At 40.4% G+C, this 27,180-nt stretch overlaps 1 protein-coding gene across 1 annotated transcript in view; it reads left to right on the forward strand.

Moving 5' to 3' along the window:
* The window catches only part of LOC124158093 (Golgi reassembly-stacking protein 2-like), a 102,271-nt gene that overhangs the window by 66,872 nt on the left and 8,219 nt on the right, over positions 1 to 27,180 (forward strand). Inside the window, exon 7 of the mRNA XM_046533273.1 lies at positions 15,523 to 15,666. Coding sequence (XP_046389229.1) covers positions 15,523 to 15,543 — 21 coding nt within the window. The 3' untranslated portion in view covers positions 15,544 to 15,666. The remainder of the gene's footprint in view (positions 1 to 15,522; positions 15,667 to 27,180) is intronic.

The following is a 27,180-nucleotide window of genomic DNA, read 5'->3' on the forward strand; positions in this document are numbered from 1 at the left end:
GTCTCTGAACCGTGTTTCTGCGATGAGAAATAACGATTTTGTTAACTTTGCTAAAATGGCCAAGTTAATAAAATTGTCATTTTTCATCACAGAAACACGGTTCATAGACGTACTTTATTTCCTCCACTACAATCGCAAATTGCTGGAAATCGGCCGAATTCCCTTTGATAGCTTATCATGAGGATGTTCTCGAGGTTGGTAATTGATACAACGAGCCTACTAGAAATTCTACCGCTATAATATCACGGCTATGGTTGATTCGTTACGTTATACCTTCAGGAAGCTGCAGGGGATAAAATTGCGGAGGATATTAGAGGCTTAAAAGATGATTTTGAAAAATTCTTGGAAAAAGCAGGAAGAGCACTGCGTGCACCATCAAACGATTATATTGCCCTTTACAATGATCTCCAGGCTTGCGACAATGGGATGCCGGTACATGCATCGGATGAAGCAGCGGCCGGGACTAGTCATAATAGCAGTGACGACAAAGATGAAAGTGAAGTAATTTCACCAAATAAAAAAGAAGTACACGCTGCCCTCCAAACATTAAGATATTTTGATCTGGCTAACGAGTTAGGTCCCCAATTTCATTCCCATTTATGCAAGTGAGAAACCATGGTGGAAGCGGCGATGGAGAAGGGCAAAAAGAAAAAAAATAACAGATTTTTTAGTAGTATCTTTTCGTGTATATAATAGCCTTCCTGAGTAAACAACTTAAATATCTTAAGTATTGGGCTCCATTAACCACCAACTTATTTTTCAGGCTACTCGTAATGTAGATGCACTTCTAACTCTAACCATGAGCTTTTTTCTCGCGCGTCTCCCAGTTTTCCCATGCCGAGAGATCTTTCTTTCCAAGTCTTTGTTTACTTCCGGCGGCAGCGGCCTTCTGCTGATCTTGCTGACACCCATCTTACGCATCCCAAACCCCTCCTTCCCCAGCATTTCCCATTCACTCCCCCCCTAAGGACGGAGCTTGAGTGCGTCGTAGAAAAATAAGCCCCTCAAACGTAAACTGAGGCAGAGCTGAAGGCCCTTTCCCCACCCATCTTTCTCCTGCCCCCTTCACCACACCATATTCTGACCACTTCTTTCCTCAGGCAATCCTATCCCACTCTTATTCACCCCACCCACGTTCCCCGATTGTGGAGAAGGGCATGGTTCATCTTTACCTGCAACGGGGGTAAGTTATTAACCGGAGAGAGGCTGAAGAAGTATCTTCCACTATCGGTGAAATGGTGCCGCGCTTACAATTGTCTCTCTTCTTATCTGCTGACGTTTCGATTGAAATTATTTTCTTTGCTCTTTCCTCTCTACATTTATTTACGATTATGGCACGAGTATTTTTTAGTGCTAAAGCTAAGAAAATCTTTTCTTTACGTCAATGATTCTTTGCATAACTTTCAATACGGCGGAGAAAGGGACACGAAAACTAAATGAGATGAATGTACAGGTTTTTGCGTGTCATTTTTGGGAATTCACGCAAGTGAACCAATACTTCACACACGTTGAGAAATGATGAAACATATCTTGTAGAAAAACAATCAATGCGGATAATAACATTTCTCTCTTTATTTCTCCGATAATGGAAAATGTTTCTCCTGTCGTTTTCCGGTTGTAACCTTGCTCCTGTGGGCATAAAAGGAGAGAGAAATACTATATGAAGATAGCACTTCACACCCGGTATGAAGAATATGGTCCGAATGAAGAATGAAGTCTTTCGTAGCAACATTTGCTAAGATGATTGAGCACAGTATACTGTGCGGATATATCCGGACGAAGAACTCGAACAGAATTTACTTCAAATATTCGCCAGAAGATAATCATATCCTACGTAATTTATAATCGTATCTGAATCTCAACAAAAATAACCAATGGAAAAGATAGCACATTCAACTGAATATACAGAGTAACTCGAAATATTAACTTACGAAGGTTATTTTGGAAACGGGTGGAGGCCCTCGTTTTTCTTTTTTTTTCTCGTCACTAAGCGATAGAGGGCGACATAAATGGCGGTTAGGACGGCTGCCGCTAAAATTCCGTGGGTGCTGGAAACAAATATATATATCTTACGCTAACTTAATATTTGTTATTCGCTCCTAACCACAAATTTATAACATTAAATTCTTATAATAAACTTTGCAATTCAATATTTGATTACGTTTTCTAAACTGGTCGGGAATTTCTTAAGCGATCGTTGATGTTGAAGTATGAACGAGAAATGGGAATTTTATGGTGGTATAATTATTTAGCGATCTTTCACAGCATATATCGATAACAAAATGACTTTACTAGGAATAATATCGAGAATAACCGCCGAAAACATTTAAATAAGACCACTAAAGACAAAAAAGGGCGGAAGAAACAAAAGCGAACATTTTTTCGTGACTTATGAAAAAGGTTTGAAATTACGAAACTCGATTTTACGAAGCGCCAATTTTCCGGTCCCACTGTATCAAGTTACTCGAGAACAAAAGAAACCTTTTTCACGCCTCCCCCTTTCTCGACCGCTGACTTTTTTTTAGCTGACTCGCTTCAAAGATCCCCACCTCTGGAGGTCAACTGCTGCATGAATCACCGATTAGCCCGAAAGGTGTGTAAAAATGAATTTCAGCAATTGGTATTATACTTTTATTAAATTGAGATATTAGTGATGTGCACGTAATTCAAGAAAGATTCATACCAAACACGACTTATTTCTAACGTTATTTAACCATTTTAAGCAAGGAAATAGTTGGAATAATATGATGGTGATTTCCGGCAAATATCGATATCCTTGCAGCTGATAGTGAGCTTCATGGCAGTTGATGCGGATTTTTTTCGAAAACAGGGTTACAGGATCTGGTTACAATTTACGAGTTATGCTACAAGTCTCACTTGTCTGAGGTGCTAAGGAAGCGAAATATTCTCAGGATATTTTGTTTCTCGCTACTAGCAATCTGAATTCATCTGCTCATTTAGAGCTACGCTACTTATTGTTAGAAATGAGTGGGTAAGTTGCCTTCTCTATCGGATAAAAAATTTCATTGCGCAGTCATATGGTCATGCTTCACCCTCTGCAGTAAGCTCTGCCGATGCCGCACGCGATAGTATCAGTGCCGAACTTCACCTCGTACGAGTGGTTCCGTACTTTCCGGGGTGGATTGACTTAAAACTAGCAAGTGTTTTCCGTGTGGGTTCAATGGAGTCAGGTTTCAGTTTCATTAGTTTTATTCTTATTTGTCTTCGGACCATGGCCCTTCCGAAGACATAAGTGAGAACTTTAAAAGATGTACTGAAAATAATTGATGATGAAGAAAAGAATCCGGGCTAGAAATGTGTGAATATTACAGTACGCCTCAGTATGTCCGCTAGTACATGACGGCAGGGGTGGGGGTAGAGCAAGATCCCTGGTGAAAACAAGAGGTGGGATGAAGCCGAGGATCAGGTGGGCGTGCCGCAAACGATTAACGCCACATTGCCTCAATCATATTAAAAATTTAATTGCTTGAAAGGAAGATTTCAAATAATAAACTATTAATGGCCTTCTTGATCCATCTCATAACCAATCACTGCGATGGCAAAATCAGTTGTTTGAGGCACGCATGCAAATTTCTCTCATAAATACGTGTACTGGAAATGGCATTTGATGGATAAGAATTTTTACATCAGACAGAAATGCATAATAGCAGTGAAAATTCCGAGTGGAGTGCAAACATTTTTTAGCAAGGCGGCTCGTTCCTTTAGGATATTTGAAAGAGAGATAAGTCGAATCAACAAAATGACCTAAGTGTTTCGATAAAGTAATAATATTCCTGTAATCAGCTAAAATCTCGTTTGAATCCATTAATGAATATCATAATTCGCAAAAATCCAGCGGATCCTGGGACATAGGCAACCCGGACTAACAATCCCGCATCGATCGTTTTCCCGCATTCATCTTTTTTTCATCCATCCCCCTGAAAAACGACAGATCGAGGTTCCACTGTATTTAGTTCCCTATGCATTCTTTTGGCCTGTTCTGTGTCCGCGTTCTTCCACTTCCTCCTCTCCTCCATTTCCCTTATCATGTTCTCCGTTATCCACGGCTTCTTTATCCTTCTACTGTCAACGTAACCAATTGACTTCTCAGCCGCTTTGATTATTCCCGTTTTAATATTATCCCTTCTTTCCTCAACAGTCTTCGTACTTTCAATCTCCCATATACTAATGTCCACTAGTTCCAGTTATTCTCTCCTCATACTCCCCTTCAGCGCTTCTAAATTCCATTTCTTTGCCTTCCTAACTTTCTTAAGTCTTTTGAATCTTACGTTGTGCTTCATGAGCACTAGGTTGTGGTCTGAATCCGCATCAGCTGCTGGGAAGCTGCGCGAGTTTTTCACACTGTTCCTAAACCTCTGTCTTACCATAATGTAGTCTATTTGATATCTCCCCACATCCCCTGGACTTTTCCATGTGTTTCTTCGCCCTTTATGATGATTGAACCACGTGTTTGTGATGAATAATTTGTTTCTCCTGCTAAATTCTGCTATTTCATTTCCATCTCTCCCTTCCCCGACTGAAGCGTTCCAGTCCCCCATCACTACCAGATTTTTCTTACCCGGTGTGTCTCTAATTATTTCCTCGAGCTGTTCATACACCTCGTCTACTTCTTCCTCCCTATGATTGCTAGTGGGCATGTAAACCTGGACACCACAAGGTTGGTGGGCCGTGCCTCAATTTCTACCACCAGAATCCTTTCGCTTACCTGGTCTATACCTACCGCACGCTTACCCATCTTCCCGTTTAATACTAAAGCTACCCCTTGCTCCCATCCACTATATATAGCCTATACCCATCACTCCAATAGTCCCCCCCATCCCTCCACCTCACCTCGCATAATCCTAAGATATCTATCCTCCCTTTATCCATTTCTCTTTTGATATTTTCTAACTTCCCCGCCCTCATCATTGTCCTCACATTCCACGTCCCTGCATTTATAGCCGACTTCTTCTTCTCCATCTTCTTCTTGGTCGTCTTTTCTTCTCTCTTCATTGCTGCTGATGATGATAAGTCTCTGCAAGGATTTCGCATGTTGACGAAGCCGACCTCGCTGCCGTGCCGGACACCTGCCCTTTGCGGATGGGTCCCGGACGATGAGATTCCGTGACTCATTTGGTTGTACTCCATGTTTTCAGGGAAGAGATAGTTGATGGGGATTGCCACTTCCATTCCAACAGTGTTTTTCACGTCACAGCATCACGTGGACTACCTTTCATCTGGCTCCTACCATTCGACCTATCTGGCATGGGTGGCCCTACTGGGAATAATTTAGAATTAATCCTGCCAGTGCACTTCTAGGGGTCATAGGAACGTGCAAGCCTTTCCACCGCGACTAGGTTGTAGCCCAAGGGAAAGGATATTACTATGTATAAACAAGATATTCTATATTACTAATAGAATAGTATAAGGATCAATAAAATATAATATCCCTCAGAAAGCTGTAAAACTCACCATTTTGAACCATACATCTTTGAAATTCTGCAATTTATTAACCTCGCACCTACCGCTTATCCTGGTGGTTCTACAACCCCCACTCACCCCGGTATTAGTTGCACCTAAACCCCCATCAGCCTTAATTCCTATCTGCACCCCTGCGATGAATGTTCAGAAAGTAAGTTCCGTAAAGACATGATAAAAGAGAAAGTGCAAATACTTCAAAGAAATTTATTGCACACATCTCCACCATCTCTTACACTAGTTTTGGACGTAGATGCCGTCCAAATAAATTAAATAAATTGTCAGCCTTCCTGACCCCCCCCTGAGCACCACAAAATGAACAAAATTCCGCAATTTGTTTATCTCGCACCTACCGCTTATCCTGGTGGGTATTCTATAACCCCCACACACCCCGGTATTAGTTGCACGTAAATTCCCCCCTCCCCTGGCCTTAATTCCTTGCTGTGCCCCTGTACTCAAGGTCATATGTAGAGGTCCGTGGAAGTGGTTTTATTTTTTGCTAAAATTCATTTTAAAACCATGTGATTTCGGTGTTATAGAAAATGTTGGCGGTTTTATTAAAATGCCACAATTTTCCCACATTATAGGCATTTTGTTATTTTACGATACACATTTCATGAGTACTTATTCAAATATGTAGTGTTGGTGAATACGATCGGCAAACGGCAAATCCCTCTACCTCTTATATGTATACTTCGTGAGCCATTCCAGAATTTTTGTATTGTCAAGTTTCTCTACACTAAATAAAGCCTTTAAAAATGCTTCTGTAGTAGCAACAACAAGCTCCTCCTTTGCTTTCTTTGACTGAGTGACTGTGTGTTCAAATGATAGCTGTTGTTTTGCAGGTGTCCCCTTTTTTTTGCTCGCTTTTGTATATCGCTACTGATGTGCTTTAACAAAGTGTCACATCTTGCAAATTATAATCTTTTATCGCAAACTTTGCACAGTAATACTCTGTCTTTCACATTAAATCCTAATGAGCTGAATTCGCTTGCTCTGTTAGGAACAGTATCACTTGCGTTTGGCATTTTAAAATTCCCATCCTTCGTTCAATATTTAAAGCTGGAACTACGATAAAAAAACAGTCTAACCTCAAAACACAACCACTCACAAAGGTGTTTTCAAACTGAGTGCTGGGTAGCTACAGTATAACCATAGAACTGTACAACTTACAAATGGCCGAAATGTTTCATGACGTGGGTTCCCTTTCGATACCCCTCACTCAGGTGTTGAGGGAAGGTAGGACAGCTGCTAGATACAACAAAATCGCTTAGTTTTGATTACAGCTGTTGCCAATCGGTCGGGAAAGGCAGTGAAAGAATCACACGTAATAAAACATAATCGGATTCAAAGAAACTTGAAAAGTTATTTCCCATTAATCGATCCTGCAACATCTAGATTGAGACACTTTCTCTCCAGAAGAATTAGATATTACATTTGGCCAATGCCGAAATGATTTCTTTTGCATTGTAGTTCAGTGCAGAGCCGAATATGCGACGATCCATCCGCTAGTAAGGAGACCCCCCTCTCCTCCTATCCTTTCTGTTCCTTCCTTCCCTTCCTCCATTGCTAGCGCTTCGTGCTTTCAAATAACCATACTTGTCAATGGATATCTTTAAACGAATCGAATCACGCAGTTGATGGCATGGCGCTGTTGATGGCCACCATGGTCACCACGGAGCCCATTTCAATTCGGCCCGGTGGTGTGCCCTCTACGGCGTGAAATACAGGCAGTGCCACATTGAGGCTGCTTTCTGACTAAACGAAATCGAAGAGAGAGGCTGTGATAAATTGAACGGCAAATTCTGGTGGAGAAATCACTACGGTGCGCGATAATACGCGGATGCGTTATGCGCGAGGCTTAACGAGCCAGTTGACCTTGGAATCGTAATGAGATGAAGCAAGTGAACGTCGGCAGCATTAAACAATGAAGGTTTAGGCTTTAATAGACTGTGACTCATTAGATGTGATATTTTTCGCTAATCCACTTAACATTGCAAAGAATGCGAAATTTTGTTTTCATTTACCGATTTTGTATCATTTCATGTTATTTCGCGATATCGCATCTCGCGAAATTCACGGACCTCTAGTCACATGTCATTCGTCTGGAGAACTCCCGCCCACACTCTGTTGAAATTGAGTCGCTTTGTTTATCAAATGTCTTGGATTTCTTTTTCTAATAGCTCTCCTTTCCATTTTTAGAAAAGTAATTATTGCAGTCTTTTACAGATTATAAGACTCTTTTCGGTATGGCACACACCAGAAAAAAGTCCACTTGAAGGGGCAGCACGACAGGACACGAGGACTTGAGTTACCGTATAAGCGCGTGTAAGAGGCGCACCTTTTTTCCCAGAAATTGCTGCCGAAAATGAGGGTGCACCTCTTACACAAACTTCTTATCTTCCCCCCTCCCCTTTCACCGGTCGCAAGTCCAAGGGGAACTGAGTGGGCTTGGTTTTCAGTGTGAGTCAGTCATCTGAAATCCTAGGTCAAAAGCAAGCGGCAGGCAGGGGAGTTTATCCCTTAGTGACGTATTTTTAAAATGCTCCTGTTTGCTTTTCTTGTAAGCATTGCGCGGTCACGTCGGTATCTCAGAGGTGGGCATTGAAAAGATCGCGCGGGGGTTTTTCGCTCCGGAGCACGCGCTAAATTTATTGTCACGAGTAAGCATCCCACGGCATTTATACGGCATATAGTAATCGCTTATCAAACGTAGAGAAACGCATAGTTTTGAAGGACATACCTGATTAGTAGTCAAGATCTGTCTTGCTGAGCAATTTCCATTACGCTGAGCACGTGATTTTTCAAAAATCATCTTCAGATGCTAATATGAGGATTTTTGCAACTGAAAATTACATTGGTGTCAAAATCTGCGCTTTAAAAAATTCGAAGGGTGTGCTCATTGTTGGACTAAATTGTGGATATAAGAAATCAGAAATGCTTATAAGTGAAGAGCACTGAAGGAGAGGTCGAGGGGAAGGAGCGCGATCCCACCGTCCTCGAAGCTACGAGCGAAGGAGCAAGGGACAAACATGTCCGATATTGCATGTGACGTTGTTGCCTACAAAGCGAAGGGGCGAAGGCGCAGCAATGTGATGTACGCAGTTTGCATTGCCTGAAGTAACCAGTCTGTCTTGTCTTGTTTGAATGCGCTTATGCTACTCTTGCTTCTTCCGAAAGTGTGCTGTTTGGACTATTTTGAATATTAGTAGCCTTGTTGTAACTATAAATCTTTGTGTCAAACAATGAGAGCTTAAAAAACTTAAATTCTGTCAGATATGCGTCGCGTTAGATTTCTTTCTTTTTTTGTACCTCGTGCGTGTCTTGCAATTATTGAAAGCTATCGAGATATCCTCAGGCTCAGTAGATGACTCCCCTTGCATTTGGCCTCCAGAAACTGGGAGATCGATCAAGGTCAGTTGCTGAGACGGGGTAGGGATGAAACACGTTTCCGTTGTTCCCCTGTAACTTGATGTTTTCCTATTTTCCTGTGGGGTATCGGAAAGGAAAAAAAAACGTCAGAGGCATTGGCTGATGGAGGGCCGAGTGTGGCTCCGTTAAATCTATGACGTGGTTATTATCCTACGGCGCTCAGATTGCCCTGATTGTTGTCCAATCTCTTGGGAAGGTTCATGCTATGTGCCTGACGTGTTTTGCCTTAAAATTTTCCACGGCTGCAATTCTATTGCAATACTCCTGCGAGAGCATTTAAATAAAATTGTTCGTATGACAAGCAAAGTAGAGCAATGGCGTATGCTAAGAGAGGATCGGAACTCTTTCTACTCCCTCTTATGCCTCTATTACCGCCGCAGTTTATCAAAATTTCCTCTTTCAAATAGTACTGAAAGAGGAAATTTCGATAACTGAATGAACACCGCTGTGACTTACGAAGAACTTCATGCTAATAGGGTGTTTACCTATTATTTTTTTTAAATGCCTAAATCAAAAGATTATTACTCCTGGTGCACATATTTCAGGCTTTTAGATTTTTATATGAGGATATCTATTTCTTGTGATTAAATGAAAAGTGAAAACGCGACGGTTAAGTATGAATGCTGGGAAAACTCCATGTGGTGTCGTTCTGCTTCCCGCTGCCGCTAGTGAGATGACCTTGAGGCGAGGCTCTGAGTGCTGATACGACGCAGGATGCTAGCAGGTAGCAGAGTACCCTACTAGCAGGTAGCCCTTGGCTTAAATAAGGATTATTAATACCTTATCAAACGCTTAGACCATAGAAGAACTAGACCCGCCATTCCCCACCCCTACCTATGTCTCGCCGTGTGGCCAACATCTCCCCTCCGTTCCCTTCCTTCCCCACCCACTTTTAAAGGGGCGTGACGTAACGGTTGTGACGCTCATCGTCGTAGTGCATGGCAACGAATGGGGATTCACTGTATCACTGCGGTATTTTGACCATTTTCTTCACGATTTTTCAATTAAAAGTACTAATATATATTGCGTTATGTACGAGAAGTATTCTCTCAGCCATGATTGGATTGGTGAATTTACAATTAATGAACAGTGGCATTTTTCGTCATTGGCAGCGACGAAAAAATATTGTGGCAGTAAAATGAAGACAAAGCCCTTTGTAAACTTCCGCAGATTTTTTCTTATCTCGTTAGCGATCTAGCATCATTCGGAAAATCGTTATAAAAACATGAAATCTTGCACAAAAGTTGTAAACGGGGGAATTTTAGAGAGGAAAAGGGTCATGGTGTAAAGAATTTGCCGGTCGTCCACGAAGTAACGCGGCAACGCCTTCGCATATAGTAATTTTTAAACGGTCAATTATGCGACGCAAATTGAACTGCACGCTAGCGCTACTAAAAAGGGATGTCAACAAATCAGCATTCATATTATTTAGGTAAGTAATTTAGTTATTTCATAAATGCATAATTTTTTACCTAGCAGACAGCTCTCGTGTTATATATATTTTGCGATGGTGGAAAAAGGTCGCCGGCTTTGCAAGTGACACCTACGATTTACGTACGCTACGGAAAATTCTGGGGATAAATAATACCTATTAACATATTTATAATAAGAAAGAAAGAGAGGATTGGATTAAAATAATTTTAAAGATAAATTTGCTTTATAACAATCAATTATATTTAATATATTGAATAACTTATTAAATATTTTCATGTAATGTTGTACGTATGTACTTACAGAGTTTTCAATTAAATTTTTTTAAACAATTTACGACATAATTTAATTTTTTTATTCTTGTCACAATACGTAAGAAAAGAAGATGCAGATTCAACGATCATCTAAGAAATAAATCGCATTTTATTAAAAAATCCAGAAGCAATTACTCTGTCCAATGTGTGAAATGTAACGGATAATTTTCTATTTTTCACGGCAGTATAATATTTCGAAGAACTTGGAGACGCAAGAGCATAAAAGATATTTAAATACTGCTGCATCTTCCTCCAAAATACAGAAATTTTTAGTAAAAACAATTTATGGAGACGAAGAAAAGAAACTAGCATTAGCAGTAGGATGTCTTCCCATGCTATTTTTAATAGTCATTCCTTCAGATCAAAGGCATGTACAATCGGTTTTGCAGCGCACATGATACATAACGCCTTTCAAACAGCTGCTGTTATAGATATAGATATGAAAAATATTGTCATTAAAATATATTTCTATTTTTACATTACACTGTGCGTCTTCAAATACTGAAAGAATTTTGTGAAACTGCGGAAGTCGCATATATAAGAAAATACTTGGTTACTGTAAAACGCACTAGTTACCTCTTTCGTCAGCTGTAGATAGAATTTTTAAATTATACCACACTATGAATTCCTACTTTCTATATCAGGCTTAATGCCCTACAGTTGTAGAAGAGAGTTTTGAAAAAGAATCCTCAAATTTAGCTAGAGTTTAAAACCAATCAATCACCTTTTTTAAAAATGCTATTGAAGTTATTGAGGGTGATAAAATATTGGTAATCTTAGTAGTGAATGAAGTTTAAAATATCTGAATCAAAAGCGGTCGGCTAAAATCTCTATGACCTTTGACCCACATTACGACTTTCGGTGGTCAAAATAAATTGTTGTACGGATGAATGAACTGCGTAACCAACTTTGGCACCCTTCAAAACCTATGGTTTGACACGTTGGTTGTCATGATGGCCAGACATTTAACTCTATGACCTTTGAGACCTCGGTGGTCAAAAAAAATAACAATACGGATCTATTAACTGAAAAATCGACTTTGGCACCCTTCTAAACATATGGTTCGAAACCTGGGTGTCACGATGGCCAGACGTTTACCTCTATGGTCTTTGACCTCCGTATTAACCTTGGAGGTCGATTAGTGAATAATATGGGTATTTGGACAATACCATTGACTTGGGTGCCCTATAAAATCCATGGATCGACACCTTTGTTGGTATGCTACTCTTTTTGCCTCCCTTATGACTTTGACGGTCAACGGTTAAATTTTCGTAAATAAAAGTGTTATTTTCGGGTTTCTCTGGTCCAAAAACCTAAGAATTGACATCTCGGTCAATGAAATTCAGACATTCTATCTCGACTTTTTAAACATTTAAACCCCATAGGGCAAATTCAAGTTTGGACCCACATTGTGAGGTCAAAAGGTCAAAATTGTAAAATATTGCTTACACTCAAAAAAACTTAGGCCTTTTCCCCATAAGTGTGCCAGTTTTCATGAATATTGCTCCATGCAAAGTTATTAAAATTACATTCTTAATAAATATATTTAATGCGATCGCTTCGTCTTGATTTATTTAGCTTTTTGCGCTGAGTCAAGGCTATAAAATGCCTTAGTTCATCGTAAAAATATGTTTATTAAGTGTATAATCATTTTGCGTGCCCAATATCGTCACTTTTCAGCGACTTTGCAGCGTATGAGCATTAAAATATCTCAAGTGCGCATACGGAATATCATCCGCAGTCCGAACCGTGACGTCACGATCCCTCATCCCACTCACTTCCCCGCGGTGCGATGTTGGCCACAGCGTTCCGTCCGAACGGCAGGTCTACTTACTTAAATGGTCTAAGATCAAACGAATAAAACTTTCCGACCTTAGCCACTTTTTAATGGGTGATTATTAAGAGATGTTTCCCTGAGCTCTGTGCCTCATGCATGCATTGGTAATCTCAGACGATGCAAAATTCTTATCTAATCGTATAGAAACAAGGTCCCTGTGACGTCACGTGGAGTGGTATTGCATGGGCGCCAATCTGGCCTTTTTCAAATGAGGATAAAATTGACCATTGCCATTCGTCTGAACTGGGATTTCTAAAACCAAATAATTTGTATATTCTGAATTCATTAATGGTGGGTAAGGAATCATGGTCAATGCATTTAGTTTTCTTTGATGAAGGAAACTTCCCTATTATGAGCTCCTACGCACATACTAATAAAACAAATTCTTGCCAAATTATATTTTATTTAAAACTGATGAAATTATAGTTGCGCAAGGAAAGGAAGGAAGCCCTGCATGCCGGATTATTGCGAGGGCAGATTGTAAAGATTGTACTGTACATTTATAGGGACGTATTAAAGTCTACGGATGGGTTGAAGAGCATTTTTCTCGAATTCGAATATCGAATACGATGCAAGTGCTAGCTCATGAGAAAGGGTCTGGAGAAGGCAGACTGAGGTGACAAGGCGGACGTCTGGTTTCACACCTTTAATTCACAGAGCGCAGAGGTACATTCTCTCCATAGGACACACAGCGCTAGACTCCCCTTGCATTTGCCCTCCAAGAAGCTGCCCCCCGTGTAATGTCCATCTCGTGACCCGAGTGTCACTCTGGGAAAAGCCAACGTCGCGTGCATTTGAATGCATGCGTAAATTCTTCTTAGTGTTGTTCTTGTGGAGTCATCGGCATTTTACAATTTCAGTGCTTGCTCGATAAGTTTTCATAAAAATATTATTAAAGCATTAAACCAACAAAATGTGCAAAATTTCATTAAAGACCCAACCATTGTCATTAGAGATGAAGAGAATTACAGACAATCTGTGCTGTGTATTTAAAATTCGAATACACTTGGGTCTCGTATAGCGCAAGGGATGCGTTCCTTGGGGTCTTTGCGCTATACAAATTTGCGTTTTATGAGAGCGTTTTAACATTGGAAATAAGGGATGCGTTCCTGGGAGCATGGGTGTTGGGTATCTTACACCCTCTAAACCATATATATTCCCATAAATAGCCTTAGAAAACATTATTTATGCAAATGTTTATAGTTTAAAATATCTTTAAAGATAGTATGCCCGCATTCAAAGACTTTTATTCGCGTTGAAATAAATTCGTACGAGCTTTTGAAATTCCCCCATGTCGTGCTGGTGGGCTAACGTCTGCTATTTCAAGGGGTTCGTAATGCATTGCTGGCAGTTGATGATTTTTCAAACCAGTCTAAAAAAACTAATGTGTCACTCAGGCCCTTTTGTCGCTCATCGAAATGACAGGAAAATGCTACTTTGAATGCCATTTCATAGCTAGTGGTGTTTATGAATGATAAATCATTTTAATTTGAAGTCCTTCGAGTCATTAGCAGCCAGGTGAAATGGTCTTTAAATGCCTCGAAACCTGACCCAGGTTTTCCTTCCCTGAAAATGAATGAACGAGAATGCATTATTTTCCAAAAGAATATCGTCTCGTCAGAACTAAAAACTAGTTGAGGGGGAAAGGAGCCACTTTCACTCACAGCTTGGAGTTCATCAGAAAATGTTGCGGTGACTGCGCTATCAGCACTTGCAGATTCACCTGATATCGCCGCACTGAAAATACCTGCTCGCCATTTAAAATTCTGGAACCAACCGGAGCTTGTAACCACTAAATGCCTCGGAGCGATTACCACCCTCATCTTTTTGTACAGAACCACTATGAACTCTCCGTATGTGTAGACCGCTTGGTTGAAGTTGGTGCGGCTGAGGTCACTGATGTTTTAACTTCGTCTTTATTCAGAGATCGTGCGTTTAAACTTCCTCACAATATCGCTTTGACGCTCTCCATTTTCAAAGCAATTGACCTCTTTCAATTTCTCTTCTAGGTTTATGGTTTTTCTTGATAAATTCTTGATTTTTCTACCCACATTCCTATTTTTTGCCATTTTCTCTTGGTTTTTACTCTGTATGGCTCTATCAAAATCGTCTTCCACTGCTGAACTGTATTCCTGAGATGCAGAGGACCTAGGACTGCTGGGAGGGAATGAAGCTGTTGTGTTTGAGAGACTATAGCGGACCCTTTTATGTGTTGATGCTAAACATACGCAACTCGGCCACCACTCCATTTCTCATAGATGACCTTGAAGGCTTTAGTATAGACCCTCTACCTGGAAGTAAATCGCCCGATAACCTATGAAGGCAAAAATACGTCTCAAACCGTATTGCCGAAAAAAAACTCATTTCCAGTATCCCCACGCTTAATTAACAATCTAAATTATTTATCATCATTCTGTGAAGGAGACGAGATAAATTACTTCGGTAGGCCGGCTATCTGGACCCAATGACGAGTGATACTTTTGGCCATTGCACAGCAATGGATTTCGATTAATATATAAACAAAAAAGCGGATTTGAGGCAAGCAATAATATTAATATGCGTAAAATGATAGAAATTTCGTGTGTACTTAGCGCAAGTTCACGTTTTATCACGAGAGCGTTTAAGATTTTTGATTAGGCTACACTGCGTTGCAATGTTTCCCTGAGGAACGAATTTGCGCTGTATCGAAATTGAGCTAATCGAAATTTCACTGTACGAGACATGGATGTAGTAGTATTTACTTTACATCAGATGCGCTTGCGTCCTATTTGCCATTCAATTTTTTTTCGTCGCGTAAAATTTGAGCAACGTTATCGTGGAGCAACAACAACGTTGAATGATGAAGGGTTTCAATTTTTGGACAACGTTATCGTGAAACAACGTTCAACAGGACGACGTTAAATGAGGACACACTGTACTATATTTACGACATCTCTTAAAGACGTACAATCAGAAAATGAGTGTTTTTGGCTGGTGGGGATGTTTTTGGCCCAGTTTCTCTAAAATGAGAATGTCCTTATTGTTTTCTAGGTTGTCATGGCTGCAGGTTGAGAAGTCGTTGCTTCAACCAAACAGTGGCAGTCGAGTGAAGACAGGAGTTCCTTGGCAATGACCTTACAGGTGACCACTCATTGGAGTGTGGTCTGGCAGACGACGGGAGCCAAGGAGTTAGCGGTAAGTGCATTCGTCGTGGAACAGGGGGTTCAACGACCGGGAGAATCTTCTAATGGGGAACATGCATGATTTTGTTAAAGTACTAGAGAAAGAACTCTATTGTATTCAATGGAAATTTTATGGATGAATGACGTTTTATATGACTGAGGTATGAGTCTTTTGAAATACCTCTTCATCAGCTGCCTGAAAACACAATTTCATCATGAGTGCTTGTGCATGACGTCACAGCACGGTATCCACTGATGACACACTGAGGAAGTGGATAGAAAATTGGTCTATGCTGGGGCTTAAATGCAAATTTGGCAAAAATATTGCCGTTTTAACGTCAGACTGCAGATTGTGAATATGTTGGGTCGCCTACGCGTTGTTGGAACAAATAAGGGTGACGTCCAATAAACAAAACGTTTAAGTGGTGCCAGTAAACTATTTGTCACAGTTTTAGAAAAACCCATGTATCACTTAGTATCTTTTTCTCAGTACAATTTATTATCCAAGCTCTAGATTACTAAGGTCTGTTCACTTTATCTATGCGGGTGAGCTGGTGTGGCTTAACCGAGTTGGGGTGAGAGGAGGGAAAGTTTATCGACTTGTGACTTTCCCTCTTCCAATCAGCAGACAGTAGGCGTGGCCTAGCACTTTGGAATTTCAGTCGCTCTCAGACCTCTGTCGTGTCAACTTCGTGAGTCTGCTACCTGTGTGGCCAAATCTCGCGCGTTCTCTTGGTGCTCTTCGATTCTTCCATTTAAATCCAACATATAACTTATTGTTCCTTATTCTTCCACTTCAATCCTTTTCCATCTCCTTTTCGAAAGTTTTTTATCCACCTGTTGCATTCCCATCCGCACCGACTCCCTCCCTCCACCTACTCCCTCTCAGTACTTCTCCAATCCCTTTATTACCAAACCCTAACCCTTTTCCTCAACTCCGTATTTACTTTTGGGTATTACAACCTATATAGTTCTGTATACCTATGATTTAAAAGAGTAATATCCGAGCGTGTTTTTTGAAGGCTCCGAAAGTGACTCCGAAAATTAAGACACTGACGGGAGGGGAGACGAAGAGGTTGATTTATTAGCCACACCGCTCCAGCAATAAGTTACAAAATAAATTATTTAATTAAATACCTGTCGTGCTACTGTTCTCCATTCTTATTGCATCCTCATCCTCACGAATTCCCTTGCAATCCCCGTTTATCAGAATGTTACGCTTATGTATGCCCTTCACCAGTGGTCTCGCGTTTAGCGGACAATATCCTGGCTTCTGAGATGGGATTATCCTCAATCCCCTCTAAATGAGTAGCTATACATTGTATGCATTGTTTCGCCACCGGGCCCAAAATACATGTGGCCATGTAAGAGTCACACCTTTTCAGTGGGACACTAGGGCGCCTACGTACATTTGGCAATGCTAAGGTTGCTCCTGCTCTCTCTCTCTCTCGGTACTACCCCTTCCCCTTCAACGAGGCCCTTCGATAGTGTCCGGGATCTCACGAAAGCTGACCCGCAGAGATAAAATGAACAGATGATAGTGAATGAGATTGTCGATTTAATTTGTGTTCCATTTCAATTTTGTGGATTCTCAACTCCATGCTGAGAAATCTTAAAATTAAAGTCGCAGGGCATTCTTGTAGTGCTAAGGAATTTAGAAATTTTTGGGAACTTTGAAGGTCTGTAGCAACAAGAATATTGAGAATTATGAAGTCAGATTTTGCATACATTAATAACATTAACTTGATTATCTATTCACGTTAAAAAGATACTACCTATTTCAATTTTATCAGATACCACATTAGCTTGTAGTAAATGTGTGAATATACAATGGCACTATATTTACAACTATGGAAAATGAATCATGTGTTATCATTGACACCATATTCTGATGTTGTAATTATTTTGATTTATGGTTTATGCCCATATAATTAACTTAATACAGTAAAACCTCTATGTAGTGAACCTCTTTATATCATAAAACCTCCACTTATCGTACCAAGGAGACACCCCAAAGACGGCCTAACTACCTCCGCAAATCGTACCGAGACAACTAGAGACCATTAATGCAGCCGTGATTACGTGTATGGAATGAAATTTTAAGCAATAAATGTTTCACCTTTTTTTATACATACACCCTTAATATGTTGTAATTTTAACATTAACCATTAGTTATGGCCAAATTGTTCCGTATGAGAGCATACCTAACTAGGGATGAGTCGATTCCACTTTTTTTCGATTCCGATTCCAATTCCGATTCCTTCAAATCGATTCCCGATTCTCGATTCTGATTCCATCGATTCTTACTCCTTATAGCAGGTGGGATTTTGATTTATCTGTAGCATTACTGTCATTAAAATTTAAGAATGGAGTAGAATAAAATAACTAGGGATGGACGGATCCAGGATTTTTGGAGCCTGATCTTTCGAATCTGATATTTTCGATTCCGAATGCATTTTCAAATTCCTGCCATTAAACAAAGTCATTATTCAAGTTTATTCTGGGTACATACAATTAATGGAATGCTTTTTAGATTTTCATACACATTTTAATATTTTTATAAATTAAAAATCTTTTGTATAGGCTTTCAAGTTGTTTTTTTTTAAACTTCTCTACATGCTCAGGACCTAAAATGTTATGCTTGGGTTTGGAAATGAAAATAGGAAAAATCTTAGATGATCCACTGACCAGTGACCAGTGGCATAGCAAGAGGACCCCCCAAAATATAAAAACACAATTACTTTCCTTCATAAAAGGAAACAAAATACAGTGCAACCTCGATATAACGACACCCCACGGTGCACTAATAAACACTCGCTATAGCGAATTGTCGCTTTACCGGAGGTGGAGCAAATAATAGCCAATACACCTGTTGCGAACAGATATACAGGAACAGGAGTGGTGCGGAGACAGATAAACATCTATCCGATAAACGTAAGCATAAATCCAGACGAAAGGCGATGTTTTTTTGCATCACTAAATTTCCTTACTCAAATAACGACCAACTATTCAAACAATTTATAAGCGCCGCACTGAATAAAAATCATGCAAAGCATTGTTTCGTCAATCATTATATTTATCGAACGACAGTTTACCACATAAATTTGAGACTGAGCACTCCATTAACTTCGTTTCTAACAGATCGCTAGCAATTACAGATGTTAAGGAGTCTTGAGGAAAGTCTTCCGGCGGTGAAACCCTCGCTATGGCGAGAGCCAACACCGAAAGGGTCTCGTAAAAACGAATTTTTTAAACACGCTTATTATAGGGTCAATCGACGGTGCATCGGCTATCTCTCGTAATATCGGGGGTGTCGCTATAGCCCGTACTCGCTTTAACGAGGTTCCACTGTATTTAAAAATCATGAATTTATAAAAATGAAAAATGAAAAAAATTAATCTTTGAAAAATGAAGTTTTTTCTATTATGAAGGGTGTTAAAATTGGTTTGAAACCCTCTCCTATGTACCCTGTTGTTTAAAAATTTTCCCCCTGGTTTTGGATTGGCGACCCCCTGCCATCGACTGAATTCAAATTTTCCTCACTCACGTTTCCCCCGAATTTTATTTTCTCATTGCATACCGACTTGTGTTTTACCCGAAATGCTTCACTATGGTGAGGTGGATTTAGCACATCCTCGCGACAATTTATACCACAGTGCACGCACACGGCATTCATTGGTTCTCCATATCTCAATGGAAATGTTTATACACAATGAAAGACATTTTTATCGGTGTATCATTAACGTCACGAGCGACGAGGTGCTCAACCGCTCAGCTTGAGGGAGGGGTGGGCAGCAGAAGCGTGTAAAGGAGAGGTGGAGAGGAAGGAGCAGTTTCGTAGCCAGGTATTTCGTTCGGAGGGGGGGGGGGCAAAAACAGGGGGAAATATTTTAGAAAAAAAACCGGGCACTAAATAATAGGTTGTAAACTAATTTTAAAACTTTTTATAATCGAAAAAACTTATTTTGTTAAAGAAAAATTTTGCGAATTCCTGAGTTTTCAACATTTTGTTTTCTTTTGTGAAGGGCAATAATTGTGTTTTTATATTTCGGGGATGGGGAGGGGTCCGGACCCTCCCCCAGGATACGCCACTGGGAAGGAGCGCGTAAAGGAGAGGTGTAGAGGAAGGAGCGCGCTCCCTCCGTATTTCAAACAATGAGGCTACAAATGAGGGAGTCAAGGACGAACAAGTCAGATCTTGCTTCAGTGACGTCGTTGCCTTCAAAGCGAAGTCGGGCACGCTATGTGATGTATGTAGTTGGCGTTTCCAATCCGTCTCTAATTGTTTGAGGGGTTAATGCTGCGCTTGTTTCTTTGAAAATTGTGCTGTTTGGACAATGTTGCATATCAGTAAAGTGTAATTGTAGAATTGTAGATAGAAAACTGAGTTGCAATCGATTAGAGCTGAAAAAAAAACAGAAATATCGTCAGGAATGCGTCTCGTTTGGTCAAATTCTTTTTTTAATCTCGTGCATTTCATTCAACTGTCGAAGCTATCGAGATATCTTCGGGCACAGAAAGTCACTTTCCTAGCATTTGTCATCTAGAAACGGAGAACTGAAGCAGGTAGGCCAAAAAAGGTCAGTTGGTGAGACGAGGTAGAGATTAAACACGCTTCAGTTGTTTTCTTGTGATTTGATATTTTCCTGAAAAGACAATGATTTATGGTCCGTGTGATTTCGGAAACGAAAAAAAAACAAGAGGTACGAGCTGATGGACAGCCGAGGGTGGTTTTCTAAAATCTGCGACGTAGTTACTTTTGACGTGGTTATTATGCTACGGTGCTGAGATTAACCCGATGATTGTTCAATCTCTTGGGAAGAGTCACACTATATGCCATTCGTATTTTTCCTTTTTTATTTTCTGGCTGAAAATCCTGGCCACAGCTGAAATTCTACTCGTAACCTCTGCGAGAGCTTTCGAACAAAACGGTTCATGAATAGGACAAGAATCGCATGCGACGGCGCATTCGAAGAGAGAATCGGAACTCTTTCCACCATTATGGGTCGTTGCATTCACTGAAGCTTTAATTTAAAATTTCGGATCCAGATCCGATGTTTTCCGCGACTTTGGATCCGTTGTATCCGATGAAGAACAATATCCGCGGATATTTGGATCGGAGGTATCCGATCCGACCATCCCTGAAAATAACAATAGCCGCGGTGGCTACATTCTCATTTGGCCGCGGTGGCTAAACAATAGTGTAGCGTTCATATACATACCAGAGCAGCATAGCGGGTGCGCGGTGGCGGCCGAACGCAACCTGTCGAGTCTGCCCGGAGGCCGGGGCGGCTTATGCCTAGCTAGTATCAACTTCCTCAAGGGTGTCATTGATGAAACTGGGCTATACAAATGCGAATGTGTCTATTTTTTATTATTGACGCAGACGTGTGTTAGTCTAAAAAAAGTTACTTATATAAAAAAACCGCTCTCAGCGCGTATTTATAAGAAACTTTTTTTTTCACAGGTAAACCCGTTCTCTGATCGTTTTTATTAGAGATGTGCGAATAGTATCCGCGAATACTCGAATACCTCGAATATTAGAAAGTATTCGATATTCGAGGTTTCGAATAGTTATGCGAAAAGTACCGCCTCGAATACCTCGAATACTTTGAATTTCGCGTCATACACTGTCGCACGCACGTCGTTGGTAGTTGACTCGGAAAAATGTAGAGAACTGTAGTCATTTAGTGCTCGCAGCGCCGTTTTACGCAAGTTGACGAATTACATCAAATTCGTGGATTTTAGCGGTGAAAAGAGTTCGACGAGGGGAACCGAAAATGGTCGGGTGAAAATTTCCAAAAATCCCCGATTCCCCCCACCAGGAGAACTTCAGTGCCGTGGGATAGCAACCTTAGGGCATATCCCACGATCCGCTATCCCCCTCCATTCAGCACTCGCCTCACCCACTCTGACGCTTTCCTCTTCTCCGAAATCAAACAAAAGGTCCCAGCTCGCGCAGGGATCGCATTACGAAGACCACTGCTTCGAAAAATATATCGAGTTACGAGAACAATAAAAACGTGTTTCACGCCCTCCCCCCTTTTCTCACCCACTGACCTTTTTCTGGCTACCTGCTTCGAAGTTCCCCATTTCTGGAGGTCAACTGCTGTGTGAGTACCGTGGGATACTTGCATTAGCGCATTTCCCAAGATCCGGTATCCCTCTCCATTCAGCACTAGCCCCCCCTCTGAGGCTTTCCTCTTCTTCGAAATAAAAAAAAGGTCACAGCTCGCGCAGGGATCATATTACGAAGACCTTAGCTTCGAAAAAATACCAAGTTACACGAGAACAATAGAAACGTGTTTCGGGCCCTCCCTTTTCGCCCCCACTGACCTTTTTTTTCCTACCAGCTTCGAAGTTCCCCATTTCTGTGGAGGTCAACCGCTGCATGAGTCATCTATTAGCACAAAAGGTGTCTAAGAATGACTTTCGTCAATTGATGTTACACCTTTATTGAATTGAAATATTAGTAATGTGCGCGTAATTTAAAAAAGAATAAGACCAAACACGACGTATTTCTGAGTTTATTTAAGCATTTTACGCAAAGAAATAAATATCAAAATAGGACAGAGACTTAGCATTCTGGCGAAACTCGATATGAGCAGCAGAGCTTCTCGGAAGTTGATGCCGTATTTTTTTCCGAAAGCATATATCAAGTTACAATTTATGAGTGGTGCTATAAATCTTTATTGTTACAGTCGCAGACAAAGGGATATTTTCTCAGAATATTTGGTTTCTCCCTGATAGCATTCCAATTCATCTTCTTATCTCGTGAGAACTCCCAAAGATGGACTGAAAATAATTGAAGAAAATCCGGTGGAAAAGAGCTTGTATTTTGCAAAATGCCTCAGATTGTCAGCTAGCACTTGGCAACAGGAGTGGGGGTAAAGCGATGTTAGTTGAATTAACTATATGCCCAATTGTTTCCATAAAATTAAAATATTCATTAATCAGCTAAATTCCTGTTCGAATCATGTAAAGGAAATCAAAATTACTCCCCAAAATGCTGCCTAGGCAACCGAGTCAAACATTCCAGCATTCATCATTTAGTATTCGAGGTATTCGAAATTCGAGGTATTCGAATATTCGAGCAATGATTTAATATTCGAATTCGATATTCGAATTCGAGAAATCTACTATTCGACCCATCTCTAGTTTTTATTTTCATCAGACTTCAAATAACATTTGAAAATAAAAACATATCTATCGATATATTATACTTTAAAACTGGTGGTCCAGATGAATTCTCCGAATGTGATTTATAATCGTAATAATTTGATTTGCCATGACCAGCGGTGATGAAAGAACGAAAAACGCATGCAATGCTTCCCGAACCCGTGCTTTCCAATTTTTTTCTCTGAGAGTAGCTTATAAGCACGAGGCATTTCAGGGTTCGTCGGTTTGTCGCTCTTGCCGACATTTTCATGTTTCGGAGGCCTCTTAGGCATGTTCGTCGCAGCACCCGCGTGCCAGGCATATTCTCCGCGCGGGCAAGGCTGACACCGCGGCCGCTTAGGTGTGTGGCAGCCTTTGTGCCCCAAACTTATAGTCTATGCTCAAAACATTTATCTTCCTGGAATTGATGGAATCGGAATCGACTTTAGGCGATCGATTCTCCATTCCGATTCCGTTCCCGAGAATCGGTGGAATCGAGAATCGACATTTGGAATCGACTCATCCCTATACCTAACAGTAAATAAGGAAAAAGGTATCCAACGATCCAAATCATTTTAAGTGACTATTGACTTAAGAGAGATCACATCATTTTCTCTCTGATCATGGTACAAATCATGCGATAGCGCTCGCTTTCTGTAATTATCAAATAATAAGTACATATTCACTAATGCGTGCATGTTTATTCAAACACATAAATGTAATGGTTTAAAAGACAGTAGTGCTTTTCATTTCCAAATGATATGTAAAAATGGTGCCTATCACTAAAATCTCTCGATAGTGAACCTCCATCCGTCAAACTGCCCATCCTGCAGTGTGGGCAGAATACTCGCATACATGTGTTGCGTGAAGTGTACATCAAAGGATAGACACAAAACACGCTCAATTCGTCGCTTACGTCAGCTGTGAGTGAAGACGAACTCCAGTCCACTTTGGAGGCACAACCAAGTGCACTATTAGACGAAATCACATTTCAGCAGCTGCTTCTAACTAGACGATGCAATTTTGATATTGCCAGCAAGCAGCCTAGTCAGATCCAGGACCAGGGGCCAGTGATTTTGAGTGGGCCAGCATTTACTAGCCGCAATCAGAACTGATAATGTTGTGAAATTTCTTCGACGTACAGGCACTTTGGTTGTGTGTGTAGTTATGCCCTGATTTGGTTGTACACTTTGGAGATGAAAATGTTTCAACTGTTTCTATAAATAACATGTTCATTGTTGTTGTTTTGCTTCTGAGTAAATTGACTAAATAAAATTGAAAAGTTCAATACTTGAATTAGTAGGAAGCTCTTTTAGATCCTGAAGTCTCTAAAAATCACACAGATTGATAGAATTTGTTCTTAAAATTCTATTCTATCAATGTACGCTACACTCCTAGATTAGAAATGGTGTTTAAACATGATGCAATTATGATTAACACATTATGGTCCGCACGCATGTTTTTACGTGTTTCCGCCGCCAGCGCTTATGTGCCGATCACGTGTTTTTACGTTTTCATGCAGTGTAGTCTCCTGCTGACCTCTACGGATTTATTTGGAACTATTTCGACCTAGTTCTGGTTTGTGCGTCTTCAGGTAGCTTTACTGTTTGTTTTTGTGAAAGTTTTTCTTATTGATGTCTTTTTTATCGACGTTATAATAGTTTGAACATATATTGAAAACCTACCTACCCAGAAGAAATGCAAAAAGTAACCGGCCCCAATGGCTAGTCTAGTTTAAAGGATGCCGGACCAAGAGGTGTTAACACACTCAATGCTGAGAAAATTTATCATAACACACCGCCACGCGGAAAAAATATTTTGCAATAATATCAGATATTATGTCTTCCTTAATCGTATACAATCATACATAGGTCAAAATTATTAAAATTTGCGCTATTAATAAAGAAAATATTAAATATTATAATAAAATTATAATAAATATATAATAATAAAAAGAAGGCAAAAAATCTGCTGAAAGCAAACGACTTGTATCCAGTCACAGGAGAAGACACACTGAGACGCTGGGCACAATTGCAGGGTCTAGTAGAAGACGCGGAGGCAGATGGCGGGCCGAGAAACCTAATGGGACCGATGCCTTGTATTCAAGGCATCCGCATTGAGTGTGTTAATGTAGCAAATGGGAAACTTATTTGATGTTATGGTCAAATTTCATGCATGTATGTTCACGACCAGCTGATGATTTAAAATAGTGATTTGACATCAAGTTATGATAGCCTCTTGTGGTATTTATTTTTCTCTACAATAATTACGTGTTCAACATAATGTGCAATGCCATAATTGAAGCTCTTTATTGGCTTGTTTCATTATCCATCAAATCCTACAACCTTCCCTAGAGATGTAATGATTCTTAAGTAGGTAACTCTGAAATATATTCTCATGATGTGGCATATAAGAATCACCATATAAGTCCATGAATTTTTAGCATATCCTTCTCCATGACGTGGGATAACAGGTTGTGCACAGGAAAATCAGGAATCATGCTTGAATTATGTCCCTGGAATTATGCGTGAATTACTGTATAAGCATGTGTAAGAAGCACACACGTGTAAGAGGCGCACTCCTATTTTGAGCATCAGAGCTAAAGAAAAGGAAAACTTTTCGGCATTTTTTTATCCTATCGCACGGTGTAGCAGACTTAAGCCTGGACTTTCGACAGTTATCAATTTTTCCGCTTTCAATAGTAATAATTTACACAGCATTCTTGTGCTAAATTTACATGATATGTGTGGCGCTCGGAGATTAGTAGGTATTCACTTGTAGCCTTAACCTTCTGATGCTTACTAGGGACGGTCGGATCGGATACCTCAGATCCAAATATCCACGAATAATGCCCTTCACCTTAATGTACTTCGGATCCAAATTTGTCAAAGAAATTGAATCTGAATCCTAAATTTTCAATCGTTGCTTTCGTGAATGCAACATCCCATAAGAGGGAGTAGAACGAGTTCCGATCCTCTCTTCGCATGCGCCGTTGCACTACGATGTTTGTCCTACTCACGTGCAATTTTTTTAGAGCTCTTGTAGGAGTATTGCAATAGAATTTCAGCTGTGGAAAATTTCAAATCAAAACATAACAGGCACATAGCGTGAATCTTCCCAAGAGATTGGACAACAATCGGGGAAATCTCAGCGCCGTTAAAAAATAACCACGGCACAGATTTCACAAAATACCCCTAGCCCTCCATCAGCCCCTGCCTATGACGTTTATTTTCCTTTCCGAGACCCTACGGACCATAAATCACTTGCTCAAAGGAAAATATCAAGTTACGTGGGAACAATCGAAACTTGTTTCAACCCTTCCCCGTCTCACCAACTGACCTTGATCGATCTCCCAGTTTCTGGAGGCCTAATGCTGGGTGAGTCACCTAGCGAGCCTGAAGATATCTCAATAGCTTTCAATAATTGTAAGACACGCACGAAGTTCACAAAACGAAAGAAATCTACGCGACACATATCTGACAGAATTTAAGTTTTTTAAGCTCTAATTGATTGACACAAAGATTTATTGTTACCGTATTACCGCTACTAATATTCAAAATAGTCCAAACAGCACAATTTCGGAAGAAACAAGCGTAGCATAAGTGCATTCAAACAAGACAAGACGGACTGGAAACTTCTGGCAACTGAAACTGCATTTATCACATTGCTGCCCCTTCGCTTTGAAGACAATGACGTCACGTGCAAGATCGGACGTGTTCTTCCCTTTCTCCTTTGCCCTCAGCCTCGTTGTGGAGGAAAGACGGAGGGAGCGAGCTCCTTCCCATCTACCTGTCCTTCAAAGCTCTTCACTTTTAAACATTTCAGATTTCTCCTATCCGCCATTCAGTCAAACAATGTACACACTCTTTTGAATTTTTTAAACAGCAGGTTTTGACACCAATATAATTTTCAATCGCAATAACCCTTATAATATCGTCTGAAGATGATTTTTGAAAAAGCAGGCCCCTAGCGTAATGGAAATTACTTGGCAAGACAGATGTTGACTATTGACCAGGTATCGTCCTTCAAAACTGCACTTTTCTCTACGTTTGGCAAGCGTGTACTATTTGCAGTATAAATGCTGAGGTATGCCCACCCATAGCAGTAAATTTAGCGGGCCCTCCGGAGCAAAATACCCCGTGCAATCTTTTCCATGTTCACATCTGAGGTACCTACCAATGTGATGGTGCGATGCTTACGAGTTAGAAACGCAAACAGGAGCATTTTAAAAATATGTCACTAAGGAAGAAACTCCACTGCCTCCCGCTTGTTTTTGACCTTGGTTTTTAGATGACTGACTCAGCTGGAAACCTAGGCCACTCAGTTCTTTTTCGGCTAGTGACCAGGGAAAGGGAGGAGGGGAATATAA

The sequence above is a fragment of the Ischnura elegans genome, chromosome 4, assembly GCF_921293095.1.
Source record: "Ischnura elegans chromosome 4, ioIscEleg1.1, whole genome shotgun sequence".
In the NCBI taxonomy this organism is placed as follows: Eukaryota; Metazoa; Arthropoda; class Insecta; order Odonata; family Coenagrionidae; genus Ischnura; species Ischnura elegans.